The sequence below is a fragment of the Temnothorax americanus genome, unplaced genomic scaffold (genome assembly GCF_048541705.1).
Source record: "Temnothorax americanus isolate GAGA-0224 unplaced genomic scaffold, ASM4854170v1 Scaffold5, whole genome shotgun sequence".
NCBI classification, from domain to species: Eukaryota; Metazoa; Arthropoda; class Insecta; order Hymenoptera; family Formicidae; genus Temnothorax; species Temnothorax americanus.
In genome coordinates this window covers 478,140-503,500 of record NW_027509657.1, presented here as the reverse complement: position 1 = coordinate 503,500, position 25,361 = coordinate 478,140, and the positions used below count along the sequence as shown (strand labels likewise).

Below are 25,361 nucleotides of genomic sequence, written 5' to 3'. Positions count from 1 at the left end.
CATTAGAACGCTGAAGCGCCAGATCAGCGAATTAATGCTGACGTTGATTAATAACTACAACGTCACGATAACGCCTGGCGCGTTACAATTGTATATCGCTCGGACAACAGTTATCTTCCGCCTCTTTCGCGAAGATTTATCTCTTCGTGAAATAACGGAGCAAGGAACGAATGCGAGATATTTTGTGCGTGGAATTATACTAACCTCTTAACTGCGATATCACTGAGCGCGAATCCACGATATATTATCTAAGAAAAATTATATGTATATAACAATTGATATTTCTATATATAAATATATTTGTATAATTAATAATGCTTTGAAATTGTATATTATGACCATCTAGTAATTTTTTTCTCACATTATTACTTGAATTAAACAAAAGTTTGCGAAGATCTAACTTCGATAAATGTATAACAAGAACAAACTAGTTTATATAGTTCATCTAAAAATTAGATAGGAAAAAATTTGAAGACGATAAAAATATTATTTAAAAATTCGAAACACTGCAGGAGTTGAGTATTCGAAAGTCTTGAATCTTCTATATATCTCTTTCCAACGCAAAGGAAAACGTTTCATTAACATTTTGGTTCCACGTAGCTGATCCCTCGCTGTACGCCTCCCTCTGGGCGAGTGGCAGACACGGGGGGTAGGAAAAATCGTCCGTTCATTTGATAGGGCGCATTTATCTTCTCGTGGGCGCGCGGCGAACAAAGCACGTCATTGTACACAACCGCGGACGTTCGTGACGTGCGTGGTCGTGCCCCTCTTTCTCTCTCTCTTTCCCTCTGCCTCTACTACCTCGTCGTTTCATGCAGCCTTCGTTACGACACAACGAGAAACGTTACGACGGAACGAAGCGAAACGCGAAGCGGGAGAACGACGCAGCCCGCGGAAGACGTCGGTGTCGCAACGACTGACGCTGTTGACGGGCCTCTTCTTCGCCGTCTCTTCGCCTTTCGTCTTCCGAGCAGCCAGCGCCGCAATTTGAAGCTGAGATTTTTGGCAAAGCGTTTAGAGCAGAGCACAGTCAAAGCGCGGCGAGCGAACGAGCCAGTTGCAACGCTAGCGAAAGCGTTCGTAGACGAAAAGCAAGCTCTGCTTCCAAGCTCTTCACATCTCTAAGAGGGGTTGAATGCTCTTTCTCGTATCAAGAATCGTTCGAGTGACATGATGGTTTACACGTGAAAAATTTCAATTCAATTGGAAGAATATAAGTTTATATTCGTGTAGAAATATATTATAATAAAAAACTTTTTTTATTATTTCTAAATTAAATCCAATTTTTTAACAAGTGCGCTGAAATTGAGAAACAGAAAGACCGGAAAACCGGTGGGGAATTATCATCACCGGTGACATGGCATCCAATCGCAGCGTGCTAGGTAAGTCGCAGTATGGTTGACAAGGGGTTAGAGGAATGAATAATTTGTTATCTCTTTAAGTCCTTTAAGATCACAGATTATTTTAACAAAATAAGTGATTAGCAAACGAAAAATGTGAGAGATGTATTAAAGCATGTCTGATGTGTGTTATATTTACAAAGTAAATATACAAAAATAATATAGTGAAAAGAAATTAATGTTATGTTATCGTAAATATCATTGAACATTTGCACAATTATTATTTGTAGTAAATGTGATTAACGCGAAAAAAAAGAAGCGTAAGTCTTAACAATTAATAAAATAGCTGAAGCAGTGATATTTATTTTAACCTAATACCTTTTGTTTATCTTGATTTAATACCGTTAGGTTTAAATAAAAATTTATATCTCGTTGTGTCAGAATGTAAAAAAAGTCTATAATGAGAAGTAAGACCATTATACGAGCATTAATAGATGTTACGAAAAATTAATATCTAATTTTTATATGTATTATTGTAACACATATATATTTCAACTATTCACTGTGCTCCGATCACAGCCGGACTTAATACACAGTTATCATTAGAACGTTAAAAAACCCTTCCATCCCCCCACAATTAAATCGACACAATTTAATTATTAAAAAACTGTAAAGAATTTATTGCGGAAAAATATCACCTCAGCCAGGGTTCGAACCTGGAACCTCCCTCATTCCGTGTAGGGCGTCGTACCAATTCGACCACCGAGGCATGTGGTAATATTCTCCGCAATAACCGGTTAATAATAGTTGTAAACACTAAGACGCATTGTAAGGTCAGCTTGTAAGTTTCTTATTGTAAAAAGAGTCTTTAGCAAGTTGCACGTTTATAAGGTCAAAATTTCTTGAGTATTGTATGACGAAAATTTATTTATTGAAGTGCTTTTGTTTTATAATACATTATTAGTGTTTCTAAACATGTGATCTTAAAAATGTATTCTAAACGTGTGATATGCGATACCATACTTATTGGATGTTTGAATTCGCAGAAGTGACAAAAGATTCCATAATTGGTTTTATTAGATTTTCCACCATTAGCATGATGTTCCAACACGAAGTCATAATTAGTTCAAGTGATATGTTTGTTTTACACATCTCGTATCTTTTTCGCATCGCGTTCGGCTTTTCGATTTCAAACGAATAACATTATAAAATTGAATTTAATAATTTAAAAATTATTGATTATCGTTATAATCGATGTGAATATGGATAAAAATTATACTTCGTAATAGATTATGAAGTATTATTGAAGGATTATTTCGTTCTCTTCTAAACACGAATCAGAAAATCACTTAAATTCAATTTCTAATGTCGTGTTGCGTTTCTTCAAAAATAATTATTATGTTCCTGAAAAGACTGTTATGCGGGCGCATAATTTTCTTGAAAGAAAATGAACGGATTCATGTGTGGACAAGCTTGAGTTGCATGCGTGTCTCGTGACGGACGGCAACGAACGCGGCTTCCGCTTGGACGTTAATGTATTCTTTATTACGGGAAGGGATGATGATTCGTCAAGATGCCGACGCATAATTCGACCAGTCGACGGTGAATTAAAAAGTTAATAAAAGCATCAACATCCAGTATAATATATATTATATATATATATATATATATATATATGTATATATTATATATTAAATATATTATACACATATATATATATATATATCTATTATTATATATTATTATAATATATATTTATATTATTTATTATCAGAAAACATATATGCATGTTACTAATATTATTTTTTCTATCTTATTAACTTTATATACGTATAAAAAAGTAAATCATATATAAAATGAGAGTCAACCTAAAGACAATAGAGTTTTAAAGAATGATTGAAAACATTTTATACAAATAAATTCTATATATTTATACTGAAATGAATAGGTAATGTTAACTTTGTCTAAAGATATAAATATTATATGAGATAGAATTAATAAGGTAGAGTTGTAGAGTACAAGAAAAAAGGTATTAGAGCGCATTAGAGAGGCTCGGTATATTTAATACATATATGTATAGAGGAAATGATTGTTCAGGTAATCTATGATCTCTTTGAATGAAGTTTATATGAAATATGACCATAGTTTATCGCGATTGAAAATTCGCAATCGCCGTTTGCCCGCGGTTTGCCCCGAACCCTCACCTCTACATTCCAATAGCTCATGACGTTCGATAGAAGACGGTCGCGTATTGATATAATTCAACGCTTGTAGTCCACGCGACGCGACGTACCAGCCTCTAATCTTTGGCCAATTAGACTGCGTATAGCGATGAATGCGTATAGCAATGAATTTCATAGATAATAATGCCGTCTGCATCGTTAAACTCGTGTCTTGACCTGAATCCGGTGCTTCCGACTGTCGAAGCTGCAAGTCATCAAACTCGACTTTAAGAAAAGCAGGTATACTATTTTGAGCCTTCGCGAAACGACGAAAGCGCTATAAATAGCCTACGGGAAAACGTGCACAGAGTTCTGGGTGAAGGTCGTAATAGCCTCTGTGATGTACGACACAAACGATGGCGCCCAAAATGTCATGCATCTCAATACGAGAATGCGTTTCCACGAAATTGTGAAACAGAGCAACGCGATCACGTTGCAAACATTTATCTATTAATTTTTCACAATTTTATAATGTAAGATTTATATGTATGGTTTGCAATTTTATCAATCATTTATACAAAAGAATCGTATGATATTTTACGCGTTACTCTGTGTTAATTTTTTATAGAACGGGTATGTGAAGGGAAAGGCGGAAATGTTTAACGTTTATATATAAATAATTGCGTTAATATGTATATTTTGTACATCTCATTACTTACACGACTCATTAATGTCTTAATATTTTTATTGAGCAGACTCGGTTTTGATTTAGGTACCTTAATTACATTTCGTATAGAATTAATTGAAAAAAATCCGTTATTTTCGGGAATAAAGGTCAATGTACACCGATTATATCGGATCATGTTACCAAGTTTTCCAAGACTATTAAAACCGGTGTCACGTTATCGAGGTCATCTACGATATAACCCTGCGCTCAAGTGAAATCGGCTTGGTAATCAAGTATAAAGGCAGCCATAAAAATCGTGATTAGAGGCGCCGAGTATTGGTCAGGCTGACCCTGCTACATACTAACATGAAACAATGTGTAATTGACATTAATATGTTTTATATAAATTTATGACCAACGTAGACTGCTTATTAGTAGCAGAAAAGAAAGCGCTACTGTCTTTTGAAAATGAATAGTATTGAGAGAGAGAGAATATATATATATATATATATATATATATATATATATATTCTATTATATAAATAAATTTGTATATATATGAATATTGTATATATTGTATATATGAATTTATATATTCTATTGAATAACTTCAATTGATTAAATAACATTGACATGGGATTATTTATTCTATTATTAATTAATTAAAACAATTTTGACATTTTGAAAAATTCTATCTTTATCTATCTTCAACTCAATTCAAAGATTATCATTTCTCGTAATATCAATATTCGACTTTGATTAATTTAATAATGCGGCACAATATATTCATTAGAATTAGATCTTAATAGATATTAAGATCGATAAAGTCCGTAAATTGAGTAAATTATGTTGAACTATAATTGACCTCATGTAATCTCTTTCTTCGTCGATTTATTTATCTTCCACATATTGCAATCTCCCTGTTTCGCTTATCGATCGAAATTTTTCGTTTTGACATCAGACTCGAACTGAATCGCATGTTTTTATTATCATAATACGTCGCTATTATCAGCAGACGTTCAAAGTCGACAAATTTCAAATACTAGAAACACAATATATTTCCCGCATTTAAAGTATCAAGTTCCATTGCCGCATGATCGGGGAGCGTAATGATCGCAATAGCGGTTAAGTGGGTAGCACGACACACGTGGCTCTCGATTCACGAATGTCATTATTATATCGGTCAGATTGGGCTTTTAAATAGGCACTCCTCTCCAATCGTCCAAATTGCATTCACGGGCATCTCGTCCTCCCCAAAGCAATCCTACATGCGCGGATGACGTATATGGCTGATACGTTAAAATGAAAAGTACGATGGTAAAATGTCAAATAGTGCGTATAACTGTAACGCTACAATGTCAATTTGGAAATTTTAGATAAAAAAAAAACTTTATGTAATATAAATAGAACGAGGATGTCAGTGAACACACAAATCGATTAAAGTGAAAATAAGAAAGTGATCGTTCTTAATTAATTTCATTATTGTCGCCAGTATTGCCGTTTCTTCATGTAACGTGGAAAAACGGAGAGAGAGAGAGAGAGAGAGAGAGAGAGAGAGAGAGAGAGAGAGAGAGAGAGAGAGAGAGAGAGAGAGAGAGAGAATATAATCCATTGACGCAAATTAAATTTCCTCATTCAAAAAGGAGCAGCGTTGATTGGGAAAGCAAAGTTAATCTCGGAGTTTTATTTTACGCATTAGCGCATAATAAATAAAATCACAAATAAGTCTTTAAAAAAAGTTGTAAATAAAATTGAAAGTAAAATTTAAACAATGTGTGATAAAATTACCTTCATGTTAAATATAGATTTAAAAAAGAAGTATCTTATTTTTTTATCATTGTACAAAATGTGTTTTAGGCCAATTACATTTATTTTCCACATCTTTTATCAGTCGGAAAGCCAGCATTAATCTGCTAATTAAATTGAGCAATTTGTACGCAAAATACGGAAGCCAGAAAATACGGAAGCGGCTTTAACGCACAAAACCGCTCAAATTTGTCAAAATAAGAGTATTACTTCCTCGCGATAAGAATGCACCTGTCTGCAATTTCATATGACCTTACTCACGGTTTTAGTTACGTCAGATACCGCGGTTAGAACACGACTTTAGATCGGCAACCGCTGACATAGGTTTGCGTCGACGAATGTTTAACTTGCAAATTGTCCACCGACTTTTTGTCGCAATGACGAGGCTATCTTTTCAAGAAATTCTAATCCCGCGTATTGATGACTTTCATAGTCGAAGGCAGACACGTACGTTGCGATTGCGCAACGGGGCACAAACTTATTTGTCTCTCGACACGCGCTTCTCTGTTGTAACAACAAAATGCGTCAAAGACGAGAACGATTAGACAGAGTAAATTGACGTAAGAACCGCTGGCTTCACCCCATCGTAGTACATTTTTAGCAATCTGTTATTCCTCGCAGATAAATCAAATAAAATTCTGAAGTAAAGTCCATATATGAAATCAACTTGCCTACGATGATCTATCTATTTGCTGTTTATTTAAATTGCAGAAAATAAAGCTTCGTTTCCAATAAAGGCCATTGCACGCAACAAAGTCTCAGTCACAATCTTAAGGCCGCAAAAAAAACAGATCAATCACACTCGATTATTCTTCGAGCTCAAGGAAAATAATCGACTGTGATTGGTCTATTTTCTTACGGCCTTACGATTATGACTAAAACTTTGTTACGTGCAATGGCCTTAATTAATTTTCAATAATTATTTTAAAGTTGCTTACGTTTCGATTCGTGTTTTCAGCGTGGAAAAAATCGACTAAGGGGATTTGTCATCAGATTCTATACGGACTGGAATTTGATACTTGTAAAGCATGATTCATTGTGTGTATACATGCAGTAACATCGAATGCTACCGCGATAACCTTTAACGCAAATTCGCGATAAGCAAAGTAACCAGTCGGCTTTGCGGATACGATCACGTAGTGCATGCAAAGCGGACGATGCAAGGCGACCTAATGCTGACTATTAATATCGGGGACGAGGTGCGCCTGTTTGCGCTCTGCGATTAAGTGCGGGGCGTTTTTGCCCCGCGTCTCCGCCCCGCAAAGCTTCTTTCTTCTACAACTCATTCGGCACATTGACGTAACGTCCCGCGAAACCTGGAACTTTCATACCTCGACACGCGCACGTGTCCGCGATTTGCGAAATCGCAAAATGTTCGCGCGAACGATGAAGGAAAGGGAAGGGAAAATAATTGGCCCGTTTGCGCCATTCCTGAAATAACTTCGGCGACCTGCCAAAGAACGAGGAAACCGTCGGGCGACACTCATGTGACACCGCAGAGGTTCAATATCACCTAGGATATACGACGACTCATTAAAGCGAAACAGACGCGATCGGCCGAGTCATGAATTGGCACAACCAACCGCGCGACGCGCTTTTAATTAATCCATTCCGCCTTTGATTTGCGCTGCAAACTGTAGACATTTGCGTAGTTGCATGATAATTCCCGGGGTTTTCGTGTGTGATAACGCGGTGTCCGATGATACGACCGAGAGAAAGCGGGATCACGCGTGTTGGGATCTCCGGGATCCCCAATGATGACCTCGAGATGAATCGCAGTTGTGTACAATAGCACCGAGATCGATAATGGACCGAAACTATACGTTAGTCACGTGTATTGCGTGCTGACGTTACGTAAAAATTGTTTACAGCACTTGTGAGACGTATGACATAGATAAGTACGTCCTGTTTTCAACATACACTGTTGAATTGTGCAAAAAAAATCCTGGAAGACAAAATAATTTTTATGCAAATAAAAGTAACGTTACTCGTACATATAAGACGGAAATCAAATAGTCTTTTCTGGATTTCCACAAATACATTATTAAAAATATGTAAAATTTTGAACAAAATATTTATTTAGATTTAAAAAGTATATCAAACTACAGAAAAAAATCGTAACGCAAACAATCATAAACAAATTATTATATTAATATAACAACTGTTCTTTTCTATGATTATATTTTATGTCAGTATTTTTTAAAAATATTAATTTTCAGAACCAATAATTTTAAGAATAATTAGTATCTATATATATTTTATATCATGTTCAGAAATATAAATATCTTATTTTGCAATTTGTAATAAGAAATAAATAAATAACAACATTAAAATCGACCATTACTATGCATCAGTTTAATGCATCGACTAAATGCTTGCGGTCGATTTCGAGCCGCACAAGACCGCGAAACGAATAACCGCAAATGTTTTTCCAGATCGTCTATCATGCAGTCAGGTACTGAATATCATGGTGATTCTCGGCTTCATGTTAAACTACATGCTACGCATGAATCTGACGATAGCGATCGTTTCGATGGTGATACCGAGCAATAGCAGCGGTCAACATTCGCATTCCAACGGATCGACGTTGGTGCCGGATGAGTGCGGTGCCCAGGCGACGATGATGAACGACTTCACCCCTATCGGCGACACCAGGACCCCGGCGATCGGCGTCGACGTTAATAGAGTCAACGAGTTGAACAATAACGACAGCACGCTCGCGGCGCTCCCACACTGGCACCGGGTTCGTTGAAACTCGCGTAAAGCCGAACTTGCACGGTGAATGACCTCATTGCAGCAATCGCCCATGGCGAACACATCGCGCGAGCGAGATTTCATTTAATTGCAACATCGATACGATGTTTAACCGCGATTAATCGGAACAGATGGATTGTTTTGCTCTAGTCGATTATTAGAACTATATTTTTCTAATTCACTCGAATTCGTATTTTTGTTGATCGAAGCGAAAATTTTTTTTTTCTTCGTTCAATTTTCCTTTCACGAAATCTTCGATTTTCAATCTCAGGAGGAACGAGCCCAGACCAAGTATCCGTGGAACGAATATGAGGTAAATATGATTCTTGGCAGCTTCTTCTGGGGTTACATCTGCACGGAGTTTCCCGGTGGCCGACTCGCCGAGATAATTGGCACCAAACGGGTCTTTGGCTACAGTATGATGGCGTCAAGCTTCGTCACTCTGCTGACACCACTGGCGGCCAGGTTGGGCTACACCGTGGTCGTCGCATTAAGAGTCGTACTGGGATTTATGCTGGTACGTCGTTATCTCTCATCTAGGCATCATCATAATTACAATAAATCTGCGCGTCCGCCTCGTGAGAAACGATCTAACAGGCGAAAAATCTGACATCTGAATCTATCGAGCATCTCTCTTTCTCTCTCTCTCTCTCTCTCTCTTCTTTCTCTCTCTCTCTCTCTCTCTCTGCACGTAATCAAATTACGCTCATCGATCGAGTTTCACACGATCACGCAATCATTACTGACAACAATCTCTCAAAATTGATTCGTCTCGTAAATCAGGGTGCCACCTGGCCTGCCATCCAGCCAATGACTGCTCGATGGATTCCACCGACGGAGCGTAGCAAGTTCGTCTCTCACATGATGGGTAAATGATCATGATCTAATTCGCCACGCGATCGCGAAATCCAGGCCAATCGATGCCATAATCGTCTGCCCGCCCTCGTTCTTGGGGCCTTAAGAAACTGCGAAACGTACATACACACGAGATAGACGCGGCCGTTTTATGGTCGCGCGACAGAGATGCGCCGGTTGCGTCAATCGCCGCGCCGTAAACTTTTGCATCGTTAAACTTGCAGCCTCGTCGCTCGGCGCCGCGATAACTATGCTGATGTGCGGATTCCTTATCGCCTCGCTCGGCTGGGAGTCGGTATTCTACGTGACCGGCGTGATCGGGATTATCTGGAGCGTGGCGTGGTTCTGGCTGGTGTTCGACTCACCGTCGCAGCATCCGCGCATCAGTGCGGAGGAGCGGCACTTTATCGAGAGCGCGATTGGAACGACGACCACCACCAAGGTTGTGATCCCGTAGTGCACATTTTATTCTATTTTAGTTTTTTCTTTTCATTATTTTACCTTCATCTATTTTAATCTTCTAAGAAGGACCAAATAACAATATAAATTGTGACAAATCTATTTATTAGTCCCGGTTGGAAATATCTCGTTTTACTTCCTCTTCTGCGAGATGTCTTAAACAATGTTTAAGATACTTAAATAATACAATACTTTAACTGCAGCATCTACCCATACCATGGCGCGCACTTATCACCTCGGGACCCGTTTGGGCTATCGTGATAACGCACGCGTGTAGCGTCTTCGGTTACCATACCATTGTTAATCAGCTTCCGACTTATATGAAGTACATCTTGCACTTCAATATTAAAGAGGTATATATCGTTAATTATATTACTGATGGATAAAACCTTTTTCATGTCGTCGTTGTTTCACTGATCGATATACTGTATTCAATAGAAATGGTATTTATTAATGGTACACACACTGATAAGAATGATATTTACAGAACGGCCTGTTATCCTCGTTACCTTACTTGGGCAAGTACATTTTTGCCTTATCGATGTCCATCTTGGCCGATTACCTGCTCCGCAATAACAAGTTATCTGTGACGGCAATACGTAAAATTTTTACGACGTTTGGTGAGTAAAACGTTTACAAACGTTCTCTCTTTTTTTATGCCTCTTGTCTATATTAGGACGATAAGATCAGATTTTGTAACTAATAATTTTTTTAATACTGTATAAAATCTTTTTAGATATATACATTTTAACACTAAATAATAGTTTGTAAAAATTTCAATTATGCGCCAATTATTCGTGATCATATAACAGTCAACGTGTTGATAAAGTATTTGACTGTTATAAATAGAAAATTTTAATCTTTTCGGCTAATACAGAGAGACTTCGATTTTTTTTTCTAGCTGTGCTAACACCCAGCATGCTCATGGTGATGCAAGCGTACTACGGTTGCGATCGCGCGGCGTCGGTCGCCGTGTTCACCGTCGCTTTAACGATAAACGGCGGCATAACTGCCGGTTATCTCGGAAACGGTCTCGACATCGCGCCCAATTTCTCCGGGACCATATTCGGCATCGCCAACACCTTCAGCTCGATAGGCGGTTTCCTCAGCAGCTTCATGGTCGGCAACGTCACGTACCACAATCAGACCTACACGCAGTGGAGCATCATCTTCTGGATCCTAGCGGCCGTCTACTTCACCGGCGCAGTGACATTCGCCGTTTTCGGCACCGGCGAGTTACAAAGCTGGAACAATCCGTCCGGCAGCCACACGAAAGAGAACGGCATGACGGTGGAAGACGGCGCCGAATCGGTTCCTCTCAAGAGCAAAACGATTTCGTAGCATTTTAAACGGAAACGCTTAGATTCTGCTAAGAGATTGACGAAGAGGGTGTCGATTTATTGCGACACGATAAATTCCAAACGGGACACAGTATTCGTTTTCATTACCTTCGGATTTTAGGACGATGAGTCCCTCAGCTTGGCAGTAGTTTGCAAGACTTTTTCCTATCTTTTAATAGCCTAATTTCTAACTTGGAGATTTGAAATGAGACTTTTAATTCTCAAAATCGATGTAATTTATTATAATTTAATATTTTACTTTTTTAAATAGCGTTAAAAAGAATTTTCTTTGTAATTGTAAGACCGATTTTTTAACCCTTAAAGGCTACTATAGGAGGTCCATATATGGACCTATTCATAAAAGTGTAATTTCGCGTGTACATCTTCAAAAATTGATGTTTTTGAACAATTTAATATTAATAATTAGCAATTTTTTAAATTCTATTATATTCTTCAATCTTTTCTATCTTATTTTATATATAATTTTTTTAAATTTAGTTGATTAGATCCAGAGTTATACGCGATCAAAGTTGCGAAGTCCATATACGGACAGTGCGTAGTCTCAAGTGGTTGAGACTTGAAGTGTAGTCTTTAAGGGTTAATAGCTTTTATCACAATTATATGTATATCAAGTTAAAATCGCTTCTTTAGTTTTGCCAAGTTTAGGATTGAATAATATAGAATAATTGAGTGCGTTTTTTTACACTCATTTTCTATTGATAGTATAAGTTTGTACAGTTACTGAAAGAGAAAAGAAAAGACACGCGGCTAGAAGTATCTAATAGAAAATTCAGTGTGTGTTCACTCGATATTATATAAATAAATATACAATTTTTAGCAAATTTATCAAATTTCCTCTAAAATGACAGCCATGATATCAGTCTTAAGGGTTCATATAAGAAAAAGCTTTATTAATTAAAATCTTATTAAAATACACATTATTATCATAATTAAGTAATAATGTAGCTGACCAATGTATAAATTATTTATGTCATGATATGACAAGTTAACACATATTCAACTTACTATTTAATTTCTATGAAACAGAGAAAGTACGCGATTTTTATAATATAGAGACTGTATACATTCAGTTACCGACGTTGGTAAAAATCTGATTGATGATACCAACGATAAAGATAAAATCTCAAATGATGATTGTGTCATTAACGATACCAGCGCAGTGCCTGACCGATCAGTGAATTAACTTTAGAACCTATGTTGGTAAAGAGACTCAACTTCATCAGTATTGCCATCTACCATGAAGACATCCTACTGATTGTTAACGTCAGTATGCCAAGTTGCTGAACAATGACTGTTGCTTCTTCGTATGTTCTCTGACCAAGAGGTGGCGTCGAATGCTTGATAAACACAGCAACTCCAGAATGAATCAGTGCCTTTTAAATCGTGGTTTTAAAATCATATATATATTATATCAAAGGCAGAATAAAAAGAACTTTTTTACGACTATTTCTAATATTTATATTAAACTAAAATAGACTGAATTTCGTAAATGCCCTCGCCTAACTATTAGAGTATATCTTTATTATTCAACTGTCTCACTAAAATTCGAATTAAAACTTTACTGAAACAAAATCCATGTCACCAAGAATAAGTTTGTCTCTCACACAAACGCAAGTTTTTTTTCTAACTCAAAAATTGGTTTAATTGATTTTGAAAGCCCATTTTTGATCTATAATTCGCGTTAGATTTATATTATAATTTTATATGCGCCGTATTTTAATATACATATTTTATATGTGTGTAATCATTCATGTTACATAACATGAAAAACAGAACTCTATCTTGAGTTCTGACACGATCAACTAAAGATTGCCCAAAGCGGGTTTAGATAACTCAAGACTGCGGCTATTGTTTCTCGTGCGGTAAAGCTTTCAGACCAGGCTGAGGCTTGGCTTAAGGTGCTCGAGCGTCTTGGCACGCTGTTGCCCCGTTCCCATATCGTCATCCGCATATGCCGGACGTTGCTGGACGCCCGCCCGACGCGACGACGGTTCGAGGAGCAGCGCCGTCGCGGCATCGCGACGATGGTCGGCAGGAAGGAGTCAAAGGCGCGTAACGTATCACGGCGTGGCGTGGCGTGGCGTGGCCGCGTCGCGGTGGCCGGCGTAAGGGCGCCGCGCGTTGCGATGGTGCTCGCCGTGACGCGTGGCGCTGCGGCGCTGCGCCGATGTGCCAGGGGATCAGCTGCCCGAGGAGGTTTCCTCCATACTTGTGTCTCTATCGTTTCCCCGCCCGTACTCGCTCGCTCTCCGTCGAACCACCGTTATCCGCTCGCGTTTCTCCGCGTCCTCGCGCTGGGACGCGCGCACGCGGGAGAATCACTCTCGTTTCGTTCTCCGCCTCGTGTGCATCAGTACGTATATCCCTGCGATCTGACGGTCCGCGCCCCGCGCGTTTTAACGAGCCGAAAGCGAGCATATGCTAGAAACGGAAGGACATCAGTCTTGCGGGTGTTTTCCCTTCAGCAAGACGTGAGGAATTTCATTCCCGAAGAATAAATTATTTTCATTGACACTCCTCCGTCAGAGATGTCAATGTATCTGATCTCGCAGCGCTGAAGCTTCGCGCCGGCCGGCGTTCGACGCCCGTTTCTTCTCCTCGTCCTCGACCTCCGGAACGGAAGAGGAAACGGACGGGAGGGAAAACCGCGGTCGCGGACGTCGCGAAAAGGGAGCAGCCGCACGCAACACGCAACACCCGGACAAAGAGTATCGGCGAGCGAGCGCGGCCGTTAGGTATATGACGGCAGAATTTCCGGAATTCGCGGACTGCAGTACCGAATTCAGTTGCTATGTCGCGCGCAGCGGGCGAACATGAGCGGCGCGGAGCGCGCGCCGCGCGCGTCGATTTGCCGCGCGGGACCGCCCGCTCGCACGAGCCGCTACCGGGGGAACACGTGCCCGAGGAGTCCGTACCGTCGCGCGCCAGACCAGGGGAGCGCTCCGCAGCGCTCCGTAGTCCGTAGGAAGCGGGGGCAACTGGGGCCACACTGGGGGACATGCGCGCGTATGAGAGGAGCCGTGGGGGAGAACGCCCGGGGAGCGGGGGAGACGGTGAACGCCCCTATCGCGAGAGCGGAACGGCGCGGTCGACCGGGAGGGAAGGGGGATCAGGCGTACACCTCCAGTCACCTCATGCCGGCCTGCTCGGTTGTGATTAACTAAGGTTTAATCAGCTTTACAAGCTAAACTTCCTTTGTCGTCATGTGCACGCGCATGATAATCCGCCGGACTATCTCGCCCGGAAAACACCTCCGGCGCCGTCGGGGGATCCTACTAATATGAATACGACGTCGCGCGCGTCAACGAGAGACGCGCGTTGTGTTCCGGTCGCTGGCTCCGGGGACGAGCCCGCGCGACCGCGTCGTCGCTTCTCGAGGCACTCTCGTCTCCCGCGCACTCGGCCGGCCTTCATACGGTCCTAATACCGAAATTCGCGCGATGTTAGATGCAGAGTCTCTTCGTGACGCGCGAGACGTGCCAGCGCGCGTCCGGGACGCCGCGCGCCGCCGTCTGCGAGGACTGCGAGAATCGATTAATAGCTCGCGACAGCGCGCTCCCGCTGAACGTTCGGCGACGAAGGGCGAGAGATATCGCTCCTATTCATTTTCACTTTTATGCCATGCTATATAAAAACGACGACGCGTTTATTTATACCGCAGTCCTTTGACGGCGTTTCGTCAGATAGATGTTATAGATATACGTCAAGTTTGATCGTTAACATTCAGCACTTGTCTCGAAATATAAAGAAATATAAAGTTGCGTTGCCCATATTTAATTGTCGACAGGTAATGTCGATAATTTTTCATTAAATTGTGTCGAGAAACCAATTGTCGCAAATGATGACACTTTATTTCGAGAATGAAAGCTTCATCTCGCGGAAGCGTTGCGAGTAACGAACGACCGCGCGCGCAAATTATACCTTCCGTCGACATTGATCTGCGAAGGCCAAGAACTTCTTGCCTCGCATCGCTTCCTGGTTTATCCCATCGCGACATCGTCGCGAAATATTCGCGGCGAATCATATGCGACGTAATGCGTTCACCAATAGTGAAATTATTCGCATTCCTTGTTACATCTGCTGCTTTGATTACGCAAGATAGACATTTTACAAGCTAATCCTCCAAAGAATATCTTTCGAGAACTGAAACCGTGGAGTATCGGAGCATTAAACGTTTCACGAATTAATATCGACTGTTTGGAATCAGTTTTTCACATTTAAAAAAAAAAAAACAAATGTAAAGTATAATGATCTTCGACAATCAAAAATTTGTAATTTTTGATTAAAACAAATTTTTTCAAATAACTTATACATATATTGCACTTGTTTAAAACGGTATATATTTAATTGTCGAAACTCATAAAATCGAAAATTATATATGCAATTATTGCCTATTGTCAAGATTAATAAAAATATTGAAGCGTAATAGGCTCAATTAAGTGAACCATTTTTCCTTACACAATCCTAATGACTCCGACGCTTTAGGGAGCTTTAGATTTTAATAAGTTTCCAAGATAAAAAAACGAATTAAGCTTCGTCAGTTCTGACCGATAAAGCCACAAGATATGTCAGAGGCTGCATCGAGGCAACTGGCTACTGTGTATACGTTGTTGGAAGAACAGCTAATCCGATAGTTGAGATCGAAGCGAGGAAGAAGAAACGAAAGGAAGTCTCTTCGGGGGAGATAAAGAAAGAGAGAAAGAGAGAGAAAAAGAGAGGCAGAGGTTAACTTTCGCACCGGGTTATTAAGGGTTCCTGTAATAACGTGTTTGTGAGAGCGCGCGGTTGCACGCACCGCTCACGAGGTGGAACATGGCATGGCCCCCGGGTGCTCTCTCGGACCCAGCATCTTCCAGAGCCTACGAAAGCGTCGGCGTGGCCGCCCCCGACTCATGGGAACGTCCTCGGGGCAGCATAGGGTCGACGGGATCGCGCACAGCCGTAGAGCCGCCGCCGTCGGAATTTTTCTTAGGAACTTATTAAAATCTAAGGCTCCCTCATTAGAATTGCGTCGGAGTCGATTGCGCGTTCACAATCCCCAGATAGTTTCTGCGAAATCATTAGGCATGAATCGATTGCAATAAGCAGCCACGAAATAGTAATTACAGAAATAACAACCGCGTCATTTAAAAAATTGCAGTTATTCATCCGTTCGTTGTACGAAAATTTCACAAAAAGACGAATACTTATGACTTCTCAAGAATAAAAAATTCGGTCTTCAACCGACTTTTACCTAACAGTATACTTTGATAGATCATGGCATACTTTCTTGTAAACTTTTTGAATTTTTGCAATATCTTCAAAATTGAAGAAAATATAGTACACGAAAATGTGCGTGACGTCATAATGTTGTTGCGAAATCTTTTAAAGTTGCCGTCATCAAAGAAACTTTAGAAAGCTATAGCTTTCTCAAATTTGGGTTTTTTTTTTTAATTCAAAAAGTACTAAAAATCGGCTTAGATTCTCTACATTAATTATGGATACCGCTTAATAAAAAAATTTTACTTGAGAACCCAATTGTCATCTGTGCGCCGTGTGTGTCTTTAAAGAACTGCTATTAATTTCGCTCTCTTCGCTCTTTTAATTATATATACTTGTAAAAAATAAATAATAAAATTTGCATTAAAAGAATATAAACGAAAAATCTTAATTAACGCTACATTTTAATTAAATCTTCTATGCTCGTGGATATCCAAAGGGATGCATTATGCTTATATGCTCTACGTGTTCCTCTCTCTCTCACGGTGCTCATGCGATCGGTTTCTCAACATCTCTGTTCCTCATTGTGGGACCAGAGTTCCATCCCGCTTCTTCCCGAGGCCGCTCCTCTACGATTCTAATTCCGAGACACCCGGCATTGGCCGGCGGAAGGTCCGAGAGTTTACCGGTAGGCAATAATTTCGCGGGAATGCGGCGGCGCGCGCGTCGGCGGCGGCTTTCGTGTCTACGGAAAAGAATCTCGGACGGCTCGATAACGGATCTCACGCCGGATTCCGCGCCGTGAACAAATTGGACTCTCCCGAACGATCGGACTCCGTTATTCCCGAATAGAACGGTCGCCGCGAAAATTAACCCTCATCAGCGCGCGCGCGGCGGTGCGGCTCGCGCTTATCTCGCTGGAATGCGCATAAATATACGAGACACGAACACGAAAATAAATTCGTATAATTAAGTGTCTAATTTTATGGGCCGAGCGTAATGGTATTTCTATATATCTACGCACAGCGCAATATTTCATATTCCTACTTTCCCTCATACATTATATTCCCGATAGTCTCTAATCCCGTCCTAGGAAATCCTCAAGTAGAAATAAAAGGGCGATCCGCCTATCAAGAATTCTTATCTCGTACAAGCACGAGCGCGCTAAGTAATTCCTAAGCGAAAAGAAAGAGAGAATGACGACGATCCAAAAGAAAGATGAAGAGACGGAAGGAGAGCGGGAGACCGGGAAAGGATCAAGAAGCCGAATGGTAATGGAGAGGACGAGAGAAGAGCAGGAGAAGCCGAAGCGAGAGACGGGGGAGGGGGAGGAGGATGAGAAGGTGGCTGGCACGTACGTCAGGTATGCGGGTGAGAAACACCCTGGGGGCGCCCCTGCCGTTCCGCCCACGTTTAAGGTGCCCGTTGCGAGCGGGGCCCCGCGTGCCCCCGGGGGCCCCGCGATAAACTCCCGGCTCGGGCAGCACTCTTTTCCCTCTCGTCTCCAGCTGCGAGACTCGCACGCGATCCGCAACTCTCGAGGAGAATCGAACGCCCCCGCGGGCACACGCCGTCATCACGCGAACCTGCAGGTAGAAGGTGGAAAGAGGGGCACAACGCGGGGCCCTCCTCGCGATCATTTCTGCGTTTCAGACATCATGGGTAATCTCGTGCCCCGCCGCGGCCTTCTGTAATTTCCATGTGGGCCCGTTCTTTCTTTTTTTTCTTTTGGAACTCTTAGACATTCCTCTCGATTTGTTCCCCGGGAAATGAAAATGTGTTCCTTGCGTATATCGTCACGATGCGAGCAAACATGTGAAATCATTAGAAACGTTTCGCAAAGCGAAAGACTGTTTTATACGACGAGCAATTAGCATAATAATAAAAATGAAAATTCGATTGCAACTCGAGAGTCATTACTACGAAACATGATATTTCTAATTTATTTCCTAAAGTACATTTTCCTGTATCTTCTGCAAAGCGTTCTTTATCCTGAAATATATTGCTACCAGCGAAGAGGAACGCCGTGCGACTAGCAACCCTACCGTCGCCCATGTATTAGAGCGCCCATTACTTCTTCTAGAGCAGTAGATACATAACAATATGCAATCATAATCATATATAAAGAGATTTCTTGTCACGATACCGATACGTGATAACAAAAAAGTAGCCCAGAATTTACAGACAACGTCAAGAAGAATTGTTAGGGGATAAATGCTGTGTTTTTCCATTATTATACGTCTCACGAGGCTAATTCGGGGTCCTCTATAATTCCTCGCCAGATGCAAAAAGTCCTCGTGCCGATCTCCAAGAGGGGGCCCATATAAGCACGCAGTAGCCGCTGTATACGCGCGATATCATCCGCGAGGAAGAGCGCACTTTTCCCGCATAGCGGTCCCACGCTCTTCGGTGCATTACAGGTTCATCTCCGCCTACCGACCGCTCGCGGGGATGCGATGCATGTCGGCGATCGATATGCACGACCAAATCGAATCTATCGTATAACTTGCACTACTACCGAGCGCGATCGTGCCGCGAAAACGAAAAATTCTCGGTCAATTACAAACACTGCCCGCGAGATATGGATGGGTCGATCGAGTTGGACGGGCGATAATTAAAAGATCGTGGAAATTGAAAAGTGAAACGTGACATCGGGAACGCGTCGCTCAAAAATTGAATAACTTTTCTTTCCCCAATTTCTTTTTAATAAGGATTAAAGAAACATCAAAATTAATCATATAACCGCGAGAAACGTTATAATTAAACTTTTATCGCAATTAATCTCCTCATTCATGTAATTTGGCTTTTATACCAATACGCTTCGATTTTTTTTTTTTTTTTTTTTTTTTTTTTGGATCTTTTTTAACTTTAGATTCTCAACTGGCTGACGCGAACGCGGGGCACGCTCGCGCGATTCTCATGTAAATTCGCGCGCGATGTAATCCTTACGCGCGGCACCCGTCTCTTTCTCTAGGGACGGCCAATTTTGGGCATTACCGGCTATACGTGCGTAGCCCGGCAAATTGCGCGCGATGTATATGAATAGAAGCGGCGGCGGTTGTCTCGCTCGCGCACGGCGATTGTCATTAATTAGACAGTTGGCACGCGCCAGGTGAAGCTCGTTCGTGTTCACCTGCGACGAGTCACACGCGCGTTTCGTGTATATTATATATATAACACGAGCGACACGGCTTTTCGGCTCGCCGCCGCGCCGTGCCCGTGCCGCCGCGCGCCGCGTTGTGGCTTTCGTGCGACGGCCGATGCCGTTTATAGGGGTCGCCCACATGACATCTGACCCACATCCGGCCGATGTTCACCGGGCATCGATATCGTCCGGGCCGTGCCATTAAAACGTCGAATAATTTCGAGCCCGCGACGTATATGCTCGGGGGATTTACGGCGGTTAGATATACGCGCGATATCGCGGTATCGCCGCGCGAGCGTCGCGCGACCTGCTCCTATGATCAACGAGAAAGCGAGATTATTCGTTAAGTTTTTTATTTCAAACGTGGCAGTGATGAATAAAAATGTGGCGGGGATGACCAAATATGATTTAGTTATCTTATCTGTCATCCTGGTAAGCTATTTTAGTTACACGACTATTTTATCTCTGTTAAAAAGGATTGCCTATTCACAATCGCAAACTGAACCGCTTTAGCATATTTTATATGTTTTATTCGAATTTTTATAACCGTATATAGTTATGATAATAAAGCAATATATATGTATATATAAGTTTTATTATGTTTATATAAGATAGCAACAGTCTTATTGATTTCGCATGAGACAATTCCCATACTTATTCGTAAAATTCTAATATTGATATGTTTATTCGTGTTTAAAACATTCTCTTTTTTCACATTTATACTTGTGTCTTTGTGTAAAAAAGCAATAAAGGTATTCCTGAAGTGAAAACAACTTCCGCGTAAACGATACCTGCTTCTGTGCACCTTCTGGAAATTAAAAGGCAACACCTGTATCCCCGTGCACTCGCGCGCACTGCAAGATGCCGCTCTCGCGGGCGATGTAACACAATGGGGCGAGACGAGGAGAGTGAGCGCGCGGCGGCGCGGCGGGGCAACGCGCAACGAAAGCCACCGGGGCCCGCCCGGCACTCGATAATCGCCAGAAATTCCCGATTATTAAGCGTACAGGTGTTTACACCGGGAACCAATTCCGGATCTGCCCGAGACGCCTCCGAGGAGTACGCCGCGCGTACACGTTCGCGCGCGTGAACGACCCGTGAGGAACACCCTACACACTTGGTCGAGTGTATGCGTTGCCGTTGCGGGTCTTGCAGAAAGAAATTCTCTTGAGTTGCAGCTGGTGCTTTTTGCGCCGTTCCGACCTGAGATGACTCCTCGCGATAATTATGTAATATTGACTTTATGACGATAATGGATTACGTTTACCTCGTCTATAAGATTAATATGTCAGTTACGCGTAAAATGTTACGTGTCAGTATCTGAGAACTATCGATTATTAATACTAAATATCAATTAAAATTTCGATGACAATGAAATATCGTTCTCACGATTTAACTTTGAGTGGGTTACTTTTAATAGAAGTATAACAGTTTTACTCAGTATTTAATATCAACGTTATTTAAATGTCTAATGTCAATAAGCTTCGAATATTGCGAAAAGGTTTCCCAGTTAGATTTTGATGGGGCAAAAATGTCAGTGTTCTATAAAACATATATATATGTAACTATATAGTCTGCGTTTGTACTTGAGGACATTAAGAAATATGCAGATACATCAACTCGTCCCAGTAAACACCTTATCGAGCTATAATTATACGCGCACCTGAACGCGCACGAGAGTCGCGACTCTCAAGATCGCGAATCGATTCGTTGTTGCGGCTGTCTTGTTAATGCAAATTTCGCTGACATGCCCCTGTCTCACCTCCCTCTCGCTCCCTCCTCCATCGCGAAGCGTTTCACCCTAATTTCCTGCGCCGTAGCACCTGACGGTGCACGAAGTGCAGCGCTGCTCGCGTGCTCACCCAGCAGCTTCCGGTTCCGGCGCGTGCTTAAGCATTCCGGCTGTTTGCACTCGCGAGCGTGAACACGCTGAACGTACATACAAACACACACACACACACACACACACACGCGCGCGCGCGCGCGCGCGTGTATCCACCTGCCCGAGCATACGAACGTCCGCGATGTGCCGTTGCCACCCTGCCTAGGGTCCCCCTTCTCCTCTGCATTGTGCACCTGATGCATCGAGGAGCCGCGCTTGTAGATCAACCGATAGAGATGTTAATGATCGCGAATTGAGACAAGGAAAGGGCGCGCGGCTCGACAAATGGCCCGCTGAAAATAATTACTGCCCGGCTGCTGCCCGAAAATGCCCTCGCGCGCAAATCGATTCGGGATGCAATCGATATGATCGTACAATGAGCGAGCCATGCTTGAAGATGTATATCTTAAGAAAGATCGACACTAGATTCATCAAAGAGCTCGTCCCATTTCGAAATGACCGAAAAATTTGCAAAGAAGAATAAATAAACGACAAGAATCGCATATTTTCTCGTCCCGAAAGACGCCGCGTGAAGATATGCTTTGATACACGAGGACGAAGAGATATGGATCCTTTAATGGCCATGTCGCAGGTGCGAGAGCAGGTCGGTCGGTCGGTCGTCCAATATTCGCTTCGCGTTTCACGGGCGAGCAGTGACGCGCGCCGATTAACATCGTCGCAAAACGAGAAACGTGTTACACGACGTCGGTTTAACGCGTCGCATGCTAACCGGCAACGGTTTTCTTTTATACCGTAACCTTGGAATTAAACAAAATATTTGCACTAAATAAGTAGTAAAAAAAATGGAGTAAAATGGAAGTTTTAATCGATCCCCTTAGGGTTACAATTCTCATTCGTCACTACTCACTTTTCTCCTCTTACTTAACCCTTTGGACCAACGGCTTAACGTCTCTTCCCGAAAGACGAAGCTCAGTTTGCTCCGCACAAGAGCCTTTCTCGCGCACGGAAGGCGCAGCTTTCGAAAAATAAATTCCATGTTTACCTGCTCAAATGGACTCGAACCTGGTTTCTCAGATTACGAATCTGGCGCTCTACCACTAGACCACACTGCCGCCTAAATAAAGTAGTATATTATTGCCATAAATAATTGTTTACGAGTTGGTCTTACACAAAATTATTAAGCGCAACATTTGCATGTAAATTAGTGTCAGTTATTCGAGCGCGTCGTTTATCCGTACAATAACATTGCTATTACACAATTTTCGCACGATCAATTTCGCATGACCGTACGACTCCGAGAAATTGAAAAAGCATTAACTGATCTCAATTACTCTCATGACACAAAAGCTGCCTCATTCTTTCTTTGAGATTTTTGAGAGATCAACGGATCCCGCTAGATAAATTAAAGTGTCGCGTTGTACGCTTAACAGCACGGAGATCACCAGGTGAGCATTCAGTGAGCAATCGGCGCGGAAAACTACGCGCAAGCTGGTGTCGGACAAATATTATCGTTGAAACACATCGGACATTCGGGGCGGTCCAAATGCTGGCAATTAGCGGTGGCAGGTGGTGATTACCGGGGCCAGAATGATCCTCCTAAACACCGGAAACGTCCCTCTCCGCCGGTCAGGCGTGATTCTACAACCTCGCCGTATTAAGACGGCCACGACGCGGGACTCTACGAAGCGAAGGCGCAATAATTCACGGGCGATCGCGAAAGAAATTGCCGGTCTCGAGTCTCTCCTACAAGCACTAACGATCTTCCCGACCAATTACACGCCTCGCGGGTCGATAATCAAAGTCCTTTCCGCGTGTGCGGCGATTAGCGTCGCGGAGCTCTTACTTCGCAAGAAATTCAATAGATGAATTAAAAGGGGAGAATTATGAAAATTCATTTCGTAAGATTGAAATTTCTAATCTGCGAAATGGCTGATTGAATTATTCCTGCCTCCTATCTCCTCTCGGCGTTATAACACCATATGGCGTTTCACATAAGAAACCTAAGTAGCGTCATGGGATATCAAAATTCATTTAAATCTACTTAAATATTTATTAATGTGTTTTATTTATCAAATAATTATTAAATTGAGTTTTAAATTAAATTAATACGCACAAAACTAATACTCTCTTAATAGCGAAATAATTGTTTATAGATTTGCATTCCTGTACTAAATAATTGTGCGGCGAATATTCGATAATTAGAAGCGAAGCGCGATCGCGCCACCGAAAGTTCGCTCTCGAGTTTCTCACCCTTCTTCCCAGTCAGCGCGGAAGAACAGCGCGCGAGAGGGACAGATGGAAAAAAGGAATCCGACGCAAAAAGGGCATCTCGTTTGCGGCCGACGAGGCATGGAGACCGTGATTCGCTGCCTGGCTGACGCCATATGGCGTGCAAACCGAGAAGCTACTAGTCGATCACCGTTTCGCATTACGCAAACGAACGAGCCGCCCGCGTCATTCTGTCGGTCGTTCTGGAGCGTAAGTACCATAAATCCACATAAACAGAAAGGACGGCCGGAACGATCGTGGAGTAACGGTCCAGCTTCTAATTAGATCGCTTCTGCGTTCGTTTAACACGATGCATTTTTTTACATGGATTAGAAATGGAAATAAAATATTTTTGATCGGACCTTTAGTCATTTGTTTTTTTTTTTTTTGCAAAAAGTATCAGTGTGCAAAAATTAGATTTTGAATTAGCCTTGACGTTTTCTATATATAAATTTTTATTAATATTGTCGAATTTATTTAGGAATGGAAATAATCAAAATCGAGAATAATCGAAGTTGACCGTTATCACAAATTTATTTGTTTTGCGACATACAATATAGCGTGAACTGTTATTAACAACTCTTTCGCACTGGGTCGATGCTCGCTTTTTAAAGCCTAAACGTATATGCACATACGATTAAGCAATGTTTGTTTCTAATTACGGAAGAAAAAGTTCAATGACTCCAAAAATCATGTTACCACAATAATGTGTACGTTTTTTTCACTCTTCCATTAACACGTGAATGTATAATATTTGAGAGTTGATTGTACTAATTGTAAGTGGATTGTTTTGAAAATTCGGTCATCCATCATTTCAAGGCTCGTTCCAAACTGTCCAAGGCAGATCTCGCCTCATCGATCATCAATGGATTTATAAGCTCATATAGAAGGCCGCATTTGCAAATGTTAACTATCTCAAATCGCATAAAATATCAATTTCTTTCTGCGAATCCATTTCTAAGATAAGATTAGAAACTGGACGACAAGGAAAGCGAATGGAGAAGATGAGAAAAAGAGAGCTTCTCTTTCCCATGCCGTGGTTCATTCCGAGAAACGAAAGAGAGAAACCAAGGGAGAGAGAGAGAGAAAGGGAGAGAGAGAGAGAGAGAGAGAGAGAGAGAGAGAGAGAGAGAGAGAGAGAGAGTCTCTCAATGGCCATAAAAGCCGAATTATAATCGCGGTATCATTAACGACGTCGTGCGAAAGAAGTAATTAAAGCGCGTGGCTCGTGTTCCTCGTGAACCCGAACCCGGCTGGCTCTTTCTCGGCTCGAGTTAACGGCTCCTTCTTTCTCGCGGGGTTTTGCCGCGCAGCTCCCGAGACTACGCCACGTCATTTCGAGCAGCGTCATGAGCGCATCAGAGAGGAGACACGCCGCAGGAACGCCTCTACCTGCGCGCCGCAAAAAGTTGATCTGCCGCGCCGGTGGAAAGACTCGTCGGCGCCTCTCTCGCTCCCTCGTTTTTTGTATCAACGCTACTTACTTGTTAATCAAATCGCGG

The 25,361-nt window shown here is 41.8% G+C and overlaps 1 protein-coding gene and 1 long non-coding RNA gene across 4 annotated transcripts in view; one reads left to right on the top strand and one right to left on the bottom strand.

Annotated features, from left to right (window-relative positions):
• Window positions 1-25,361, bottom strand: part of LOC143903890 (uncharacterized) — a 96,096-nt gene that overhangs the window by 4,492 nt on the left and 66,243 nt on the right. The window lies entirely within an intron of this gene.
• On the top strand, window positions 826-12,850 carry LOC143903879 (putative inorganic phosphate cotransporter). 3 transcript variants are annotated; one of them, XM_077417895.1, is made up of 8 exons: window positions 826-1,382; window positions 8,411-8,718; window positions 9,001-9,246; window positions 9,513-9,597; window positions 9,809-10,026; window positions 10,247-10,396; window positions 10,531-10,663; window positions 10,945-12,850. In XM_077417895.1, exons 1-8 carry the CDS (start codon window positions 1,358-1,360, stop codon window positions 11,382-11,384), a joined length of 1,605 nt encoding a protein of 534 aa, XP_077274021.1. In that variant the 5' UTR covers window positions 826-1,357; the 3' UTR covers window positions 11,385-12,850. The 3 variants fall into 3 exon arrangements, with proteins under 3 accessions (XP_077274021.1, XP_077274023.1, XP_077274022.1); XM_077417897.1 differs by lacking the exon at window positions 826-1,382 and adding an exon at window positions 3,351-3,802; XM_077417896.1 differs by lacking the exon at window positions 826-1,382 and adding an exon at window positions 6,837-7,873.

Bases quoted from the DNA above. Each gene is read 5' to 3' on its own strand.
- LOC143903879 (XM_077417895.1), top strand. From the start codon at position 1,358: ATGGCATCCAATCGCAGCGTGCTAG. The intron at 8,719-9,000 runs GTTCGTTGAAAC...TTTCAATCTCAG, and splicing joins CGCTCCCACACTGGCACCGG to GAGGAACGAGCCCAGACCAA. The intron at 10,664-10,944 runs GTGAGTAAAACG...TTTTTTTTCTAG, and splicing joins TAAAATTTTTACGACGTTTG to CTGTGCTAACACCCAGCATG.